At 43.1% G+C, this 9,059-nt stretch overlaps 1 protein-coding gene across 1 annotated transcript; it reads right to left on the reverse strand.

Moving 5' to 3' along the window:
- Positions 1-2,937: 2,937 nt before the first annotated feature.
- LOC134454206 (transmembrane and immunoglobulin domain-containing protein 1-like) lies at positions 2,938-6,485 on the reverse strand. Its single transcript, XM_063205049.1, has 5 exons — positions 6,404-6,485; positions 5,330-5,602; positions 4,529-4,813; positions 3,400-3,503; positions 2,938-3,087 (listed from the first exon to the last, which is right to left on the reverse strand). The coding sequence occupies exons 1-5, from the start codon at positions 6,459-6,461 to the stop codon at positions 3,076-3,078; spliced, it is 732 nt and encodes a 243-aa protein (XP_063061119.1). The 5' UTR covers positions 6,462-6,485; the 3' UTR covers positions 2,938-3,075.
- Between the last annotated feature and the right edge of the window lie 2,574 nt (positions 6,486-9,059).

Genomic DNA, 9,059 nt, shown 5'->3' on the forward strand with positions numbered 1-9,059 from the left:
GTGTGTGTGTGTATGTGTGTGTTCGTGTGTGTGTGTGTGTGTGTGTGTGTGTGTGTGTGTGTGTGTGTGTGTGTGTGTGTGTGTGTGTGTGTGTGTGTGTGTGTGTGTGTGTGTGTGTGTGTGTGTGTGTGTGTGTGTGTGTGCGTGTTTGTTATGTGAAATGCCTGAGGTAGAGGAGGAGGGGGATTATCATAAGGCTACAGAGCCAATCCCTATACACAAACACAATGCCCCCCCCCCTCTCTCTCTCTCTCGCTCTCCACATTTCCCCTATAATGAGGGTCAGAGTGTCAAGGCCGTACTGATCATTTCCTATTGACTGTGCAGCGTGGGAAAAGCTCTCCTCAGCCCCGGCTACGCTGCTGCTACACAAACACCATTCTCCAGGCTCCTTGCATCTCCGCACCTGTGGCTGTACTGAGTACACTGTGCGGCAGCATCACATGCCATCCTCGATCTCCTATTCAATTCAATATTCACATGACTGATACAAATAGTGGTGCCAAAGCTCATAGGAATATACTGTATACGTTTTTTTTTTCAATTAAGTAGACAGCAGCCATTTGTCAACTGCTATTCCTCTGTGGTTGCATACAGTGGTGTAGTCTACGTAGAACGCGGGTATACGGAGTATACCCACTTCTAAAATTCAGGGATTTCAGTATACCCACTTAAAATTGATTGATCCATTGTTTTGATTAGCACAAATATATACAGTATACCCACTTCAAAAAAATCTCAAATATACAGTATACCCACCATAAAAAAGTAGACTACACCACTGGTTGCATACATCACATAACCTAGTGAACAGAATGGAACAAACAGACTCTGGTGAATGGCCACAATAGTCTTTACTGGAGCCTCTTTGTACCGATGGGTCCGTTCACTCTTTGCTGAAAAGACTCAACTACATCATAGCAGCATTACTATGTCATTACATGGAGCCTTAGAGGTGCAACAGAGGTAGGTACTGCAACTATAAACCTGAAACTTGGAGAGTGGTGTGCATCGAACAACCTGGCCCTGAATATCTCCAAGACGAAGGAGCTCATCCTGAACTTCCGGCGGATCAAAGATGTTCCTGCCCCCCTGTACATCAATGGTGAACATGTGGAGAAAGTGAGCTCATTTAAATTCCTAGGTACATCTCCGCTGATCTCTCCTGGTTGACTAACACCTCGGCTCTGGTATAAAGAAAAAGGCCCAGCAGCGATTGCACTTCCTGAGAGTACTAAAGGAAGAACAGTTAGACTCAAGCTTGCTGGTGACCTTTTACCGTTCCACCATAGAGAGCCTGCTGACCTACCTAGTGTCAGTGTGGCACTCAAGCTGCACTGAGGCTGACAGGAAGAGACTGCAGAGGGTGACCAAAACAGCGCAAAAAATCATAGGCTGCCACCTGCCTCCCATACCCACCATTTACAACTTCCGGTGCCTAAGTAGAGCCATGAGTATCATTTAAGATCCCTCACATCCCGGCTTTCATCTCTTCACACTGTTGCCCTCTGGCAGGCGCTACAAGGCATTACCAGCCAGAACCAAGAGGATGAAGAACAGCTTCTTCCCCAAAGCTGTTACGGCAATGAACGCACACTTACTGGACTATGTTCATCTGTAAAGGACTGTGCACCTTGTAGGGAAGTTCAAATCTCAGTATACTTTGTATAATGACAATAAAGGCTTTCTATTCTATTCTATTTCTATTCTATAATAGGCCTACTGCTCATTGACAATGTGCTGCATATTGCCAAATTTTTATAATTTCATGAAAAACAATATTTACTAGTATGACCAAAAACAGTAAGTTTTGCTGCTAAAAATGCCTATTTCTGGAAATTAAAAATGGCGGACCATGGAGAAGATCCCCCTTTTCATGTAGCCTATGTAAAATGCAATTTTCCCAGTCATAATGAATACTTGGTGGTGGTAAGTATTTGTTAAAAAGGGTAACATTTATGAATGGACAGCGTTAGGTCTGGAAATTAAGTAGCCTAAGGGTTAACGTTCGGCGAGAAGGTCGCTACCGTGGAATAGCAGCACGACAGAGAGAATCTTTAGACCCCGACGCGGAGACCGCTAGGCAACAGCTAGGTAGCCAGGACAACAGGTGTTGTCTATCACGGCAGCTGATTAGAGTCTTGTTGAAAAGTCGCTTTAGCAGTGAAAAGTCTTGTTGCCATTGACAGCGGTCTGTTATAGACCAACCCGTCCGTTATCGAAAAAATAACAGACGTGCGAACGTTGGGGAGCCCCGTTGAAATGAATGGAGCATTCGACCGATGACGTCACACCATATAATAACTAAAAATATTAAACAGTGCACCTTTAAGTAACAGATTAAATAATTTGGAGACAATTACGTTATAACAAAGGCTCCTCAGACCACCACTTATTGTATCACATAACAATCTTTCCGTTTCTCAAATGTCTGTATCTTCTTTCGAACAAAAATGAGAGCTGTTTTTGCCTAGCTTTGGGAATATATTTCCTGAACTGCCTTGGCCCTAAAAGGTTATCTAATCACATTTGGAATAATGTGCTGAATTATGCATGTGAACCCATTTATGCACTCGCTGGACAGAGAGACCTCGGTGTCAAGAGATGTCCGTCGACTGACTGAATTCATTGTGTGCCTTTGTCAAAAACCATCAATATTTAACCGGACTTAATGGTTTTATTCCCTGTTCATAAGATTTCATGGCAGACAGTACAGTATGTCATTTTAAGCCTGTTCCTTGTTTGATCTCAACCCTTGGTCAATATGCAACCTTGAGAGATTAAAACAGTAACCAAGCACAGCACTGGAATAACCTTTTAGTATCTGTTAAGGCACATCTCAGAAGGTTTCTTGAGGTTCAAAATGATCCTCGTAGCCCGTACAATGTTTTCTTTTTTCCGTTGCAGTTTCTCCTCCTCCAAACAACATTGTGGTTTGTTCATCTTTATTTATTTGTTTCATAAAAATACATTAGGCATACATTTGTTAACTATAAAAGAGCAAAAGTATAGATTATCCATGTTGGAAGTGAAGCCCTGATCCTGGAGCTCTTGTCACATTCCCACTGGCATTGTTTATTTGCAACACTGTGGAGAAATGACAAGATGAATAAAATACCTGTTAGTCGCATTAAAGGGCTACTGATCTCTATGTAAGAATAGATGTTCCTTGATACCTTAGTCAGCCCCCCCGCACCTCTCTCACGCTCTCTCTCTCTTTCTCTCTCTCTCTCTCTCTCTCTCTCTCTCTCTCTCACACACACACACACTCACACACACACACACACACACACACACACACACACACACACACACACACACACACACACACACACACACACACACACACACACACACACTTTCTCAATCGCTTCTTCTGTCTCTGTTCCACTCCCTTACCTTTTTGACTTTATCCCACCTTGACACGAATGCCAGTGCTGCAGTTAAAAGTGTGACGACGCACCCAGCAATCACGGGCCCCTCTGGGAAAGGCGTTTTCTTATCTACAGTGCAAGAGGAAAACATGTCACAATGAACCTTTTCATGTCGTAAAAGTGCACCATAGCAAATCGTAACATTTTTACTGTCATCATGGAGTCATCTTTTTTTTACTGACACTGTGTATATGATTGGATTATACACCATAAAAGTCCTACATTACATTCAGATTTCCGATTCACACATAACGTTTTGCCTGAATCACACACCATTAGACGTCAGTGAACCATGTCTCCAATTCAACACACACAGCAGGTGACATTTCCTGTGATACAATAGTGTCAGCTACACAGCCATTGCCGGAAACGGGATTCTGCAACAGCTTGTTAGCATGTGCAATAGACTGATCTGGCATATAACCTCAGACTTATGCTAACCGTTACCAATAAAAGGCACTGTTGTGGTGCTGAACACTTCGTTTTTTATTGAAAATCTGTGCCATCTACCTAAACATACAGTAGTTATACGTAATTGCTTTAAAAAGTAGTAAAGCTGTCAGTTAACAAAGCTGAGCGATGCCTAGCCCCAGCTTGTTTAATGTGCTATAATCTTAAATCATCATTATGGCATTTAAACATTATACTGCTTTCCAGATCTTTCATGTATGACATGTCAAGCAATCTTCAAACAGAGTTAAGCCAAGTAATCACCTTAAAATCTCATAATGCACTGATCCTTCAGTTGAACGCTGCACTAGTTGTTGCAAAGTCTTTACTACCGCTACATTAAGTTCAAGTTCAAGTTCAAGTTTCAATTTTATTGTCCACATGGCAATTAATAAGATATTACACCTTAGTAACACATGATGACATTGCGACCATTCTGCCAACAGCGAATTTACAACAGGGGCCATGTCTTTCACAGCTTACAGTAACTAACTATTCCCTACATTTCCACAAACACTTTGAAGTGTACTGGTGTAGTTATTCAAAGCTGTCACTATGACCTCTTTCTAAATCATTTATTTCTTTTGATGGGCAAGCTTTCGGTCAAGTGACCTTCCTCAGGGCTCAGACCTTCTCTCATTTACCTTCTATAATCAGCTGGATGGTCTTGCTCCTATTCCCAAACTCTGGGGAGTTGGCTACGCAGGTGTAGCAGGCCTGGTGCTTGTCCCTCTGGACGCGGGTGAGGGTGAGCCGTGCTTCCCAGCTGTCCTGGTAGAGGGTGAAGCCGTTGCCCACCATGGCAGGGGGCCCGTCGTCCTTGGTCCAGGTGACGGACACCTGTGGGTAGGCCCACACCGGGCATATCAGCACCGCATCATCACCCTCCTCCACCAAGAGTGTTTCCCTGCCTGAGAGGTCTGGAGGGACTGAGGAGTAGATAGAGTAGAGTAGAAGGAGGGAGTAGTTAGTTTATTTGTTTATATGAGATAGGGACCGTGTACAAGATTCTTCTATTTTCAGAATCAGAATATTTGACCAAAAGCCCATGACTTCCCGCTTCCTCCAATTCTTGTTGCGTTTGCCCATCACTTCACGTAAGGACATGCTAATCAAACTCGGCCTACTATAATTCAAGTTTCCTTTGATTCGACTACAATCACCAGAATAGACCACGACTACAAGACTAGCAAACTGGCAGACTGTCTGTCGGTCTGCTATAAGAACCAATCCTCTCCGAGAACTTTTTGACTCTCTGAAGAAGACATGATTGGCATTCTGTTTTTATTGTGACAAAATCGAGGTGATTTGGTAGAAAGCTATAAATGAACGTGTCCAGGGGTTCTTTTTCTTTCAATCAAAATTTCACCATTCAACGATCACCTCAAACAATATTTTTCTGATTTTCTTGGCACAGGAAGTGCTCCTATAGACAGGTCACTCACAGCGCACTTTGACAGTGACGTGTGTGGTGATGGTGAAGTTCCTCTTCAGGTGACAGGTGAAGGTGACCAGGTGGTCCTGCCTGGTGACGTTCTGCACACACAGCCTGCTGGGCGTGTAGCGGTTGTGGTCGTCCAGCTTGACCAGGGCCCCCTCTCGATGCCACTCCAGCTCTTCCTCCTCTGGAGACGAGCCGCCCTCCGCTGAGCAGGTCAGGGCCACCGAATCCCCCAGCAGGACTTTGGGTTCCAGGGGAGTCAGGACCACCGACACACCTGGGCACAGGTAGGCACAGTCAGTACAGTCAGTCAGAGACAGAGGTGTCAATCTTGGGGTGGTGTGGTAATTTGCCCTTTCTTTTCTTTTATTATGTATTTCTATTTCCAAAATGAAATGCGCTATTCTTTTTCTCAAAAGAAAACAATTATGTGCCAATGACATGGCCATTTTTTAGATGCATTAGGTTGTATATAGGAATCTTTAAAGAGAAATAAGTAAAGGTGTGAATGCTAAAAAAAAGTGAAAAAAAAAAGTATTTTGCTCTCTTAGCTCTTTGGCAACCACGGTCCAACTAAACATTTTTAAAGGCCTCTATTTTTCTAACCAGTCTATTCCCAATCTCACTCAATTTCACCAAGTCCTCAGAGATGAGATCTCATTTTCTAGTTAGCTTTGTCTTATGAAGACCTGCTCTGATGTGGTTCACACACACACAGGTGCACACACGTATAAACTCTGATCTGACTTGGTTCATCCGCACGTACACACTCACACACGCACGCACGCACGCACGCATGCACGCACGCACGCACGCACACACACACACACACACAGTCTATGCCAAGATGACCACGTTTGCTCTTGCCACAGAAATAGAAAATCCCCTTGTGTCTGTTCCTCAGAGGATACAACATGACTTGTTGAGGAAATTGGTGAACAGTATGAGATAGTAGACAAGCTGACTCGAGTGCCCTTTCATCGCCCTCTATACACCCCATCCTGTCCCCCAATGCTGTTTAAAAAGCAGAGCTCAGAGCGGCAGGCATGTTGAGTTCAGACTCAGGGAGGAGATTTACCTGCGTCCAGCTGACAGGCAGAGCACAGGAGGAGAAGACAGGGCAGGGTAGCCTTCATGATTTGATTTGTTTTCCTCTTCTGCAAGACCTGAAACCCACACGCAACAATACACCGAGACCATATGACAAGAATCGTCAACAGCAGGGGCAGCAACGTGCGTCTTCTCTCAGAATGCTGCTCCCAGGCTGATATAAAAATAGCGCGAGCTAGAAAATATATAAATTATTATGAAAGAAACAAAAAACACAAGTGGCAAAGCAAGACATCTGCAGCAGTGACATGTCTGTGGCAGCTGTACTTTGTGACAGCAAGGAAAGATTCTTCTCTCACCATACAAACATGGGACTTCATTGAAAAAGCATTGTATACTGAATATTGAAGTAGGCCTATGTAAGTGTTAGTATTAAATCCAGATGTCTGATTCAGTAGTAAGGTAGAATGTTTTTTTTAAATAAATAAATACATTTTACATTATATATAAATACATTTTAGTGTAATATCAGTGAATATCAGTGAACAGTAAGCACCCAAAATAATATTTATACACACTGTAAAATACATGTATAATAGATTAATTAAACATACAGAGATGTGCCAACCTTCAACTCCCAGTTACACTCTGTCCTCTCTTCACAATCCTTGCTGAATAGAAGATGGTAGTCTTTATTGATCTGCAAAAGGACCTTGATCTTTTATATGCACATGTCTTTTATTGCATTTACAATTGAATTTATGGTGCTTAAGGTCTGTCACGTACAAAAATGGGCATGATTCAGCACCGTGAAGGGAATGTGGTAGACTACTACGGTATAACACACCCAACACCATTTTCAAACAACACGCATCCAAAGATGGGGGGGGGGGGGACTCAGCATTTAACCCATTGATGCTGGATGTTGCGTTGCACAACATTGGCCCTGGCGCCTGGAGTTGCATGATACATTCAGGCTCATGAGATTTAAGACATTAAAAAAAATCTTAGTATGTTAAAGCTGAATGAACACATTATAATGCAAGATGAGGGTCTTAGCATTTAAATGCAACTTGCATGTTTTTATGTGCTTCAGAGGCTGAGATATTTCGGTTTGTATAGGCTGAACAACTTTTATGAAATAGGGCTTAGGCATTCAGCAGCATTTTTGCAAGTGCTTTAAGCATCAATGGGTTAAATCAACCTGTCAAATCCTCTACACAGAGAGGCTCTTAGTAGAGCCAAGACAACAGGTACTCTGTTTATTGGTTTTGAGTAAGATGGAGAAAAGTATTGGAGTAGAAACTGGGATTTTGATTGGAACAGAGTGAGCATTTACTTACTTAGGGACTGTTCGTTATTTATTTTCGGGGTCGTCGGAAGATGACCACCTTTGATCGTCAAATTTTGCATGACCCTCCCCTAGCGAGATTCAAAACTTTGATGACCCTCCCCGCGACGCCGTCAAAAAATGCATGACCCTCCCCTAGGGAGAATTAAGAAATAGCCTTATCCTGCCTTATTTTTGACGTTGATTGACCAACGCTGCTTAGCGAAAGGGCCGTTTCTGAGGCTATGTTACATTGAAACATACAACAAACAAGGCTACTTTGAAATGCTTTTTCTAATAAATGTGCCAAACATTTTTGGATGACCCTCCCCTAGCCAGCTTAAAAAACTTTGATGACCTTCCCCGCAGCAATGAAAAAACTGACACGACCCTCCCCTATTTTCTTCCGGTGACCCCAAAAATAAATAACGAACGGTCCCTTACCTTACGCCTTTTGCTTCTCTTGGGTGCATAGGCCATTGATGAACAACATTTCACTGTATTGGTGGCTTTCTGTTCAAGCTTTTCCCAGTTCAGAGTCAGACTACTCTCAGACATTTCTGCATTTCTGTCAGATCCACTCTAGTCAAAAATGAGACGAGAAACAGAGATACATTTCAGAAGCTTTATTTCTGATTGCATATTTGTGTTTGGCGGTATGGCTCTGTTCGGAAGAAGCTCCCCGGCTTCTCCATGAGCTCCATGGAAGCCAAGACAGGGAACAGCAGCATCCTCAGGTGGAGTGCCTTCCATTTAGCTGGAAAGGCAACATACCCCCTAGAACAGAGCAAGCAACAGTGACAACAGTATGACATTGTTTGGCAATGATGAGTCTGGTGGAGCAGGGGAGGTGGTGGGTGCAAAACAAGCAGCAAAAGCAATGACAGGAAAACAAATTCGGTAGTTTAAATAAAGCGCGCCAAAAGCCAGCATCCAATTGCGAGCAGCAGCTGATTAACTAAAGCGCAGCTGATTAGAGGACTGCTGTAGGGGTTAGGTCGGCGTCAGCCAATAGGCAAAGGGAGCGTTGACTACGTGGTCTGCCAGAACTAACGCTAACGCTCGATTTATACCAGAGCTGCCCAATTTGGCCCTCTGAGCATTTTTTTGGCCCTCCACCTTTGTTCTATTCATCTCGTTTTTATCTATTAGTTGGGTATTTCTACTATTAGTACTACCTGCTCAGACACTGCACTGCACGTACAACCTCAGACACAGCAGAGCGGACAGCTTCTACCCAGCTACAGTCAGACTAATGGTAAAGAAGAACATGACATAAAACATTTTTTATTCTTTTAATTCCTTTGATTTTGAAATCACTTTTTAAAATGTCTTTTGTCTTTTCCTTTTTCTA

This window comes from Engraulis encrasicolus, chromosome 8 (genome assembly GCF_034702125.1).
Source record: "Engraulis encrasicolus isolate BLACKSEA-1 chromosome 8, IST_EnEncr_1.0, whole genome shotgun sequence".
NCBI classification, from domain to species: domain Eukaryota; kingdom Metazoa; phylum Chordata; class Actinopteri; order Clupeiformes; family Engraulidae; genus Engraulis; species Engraulis encrasicolus.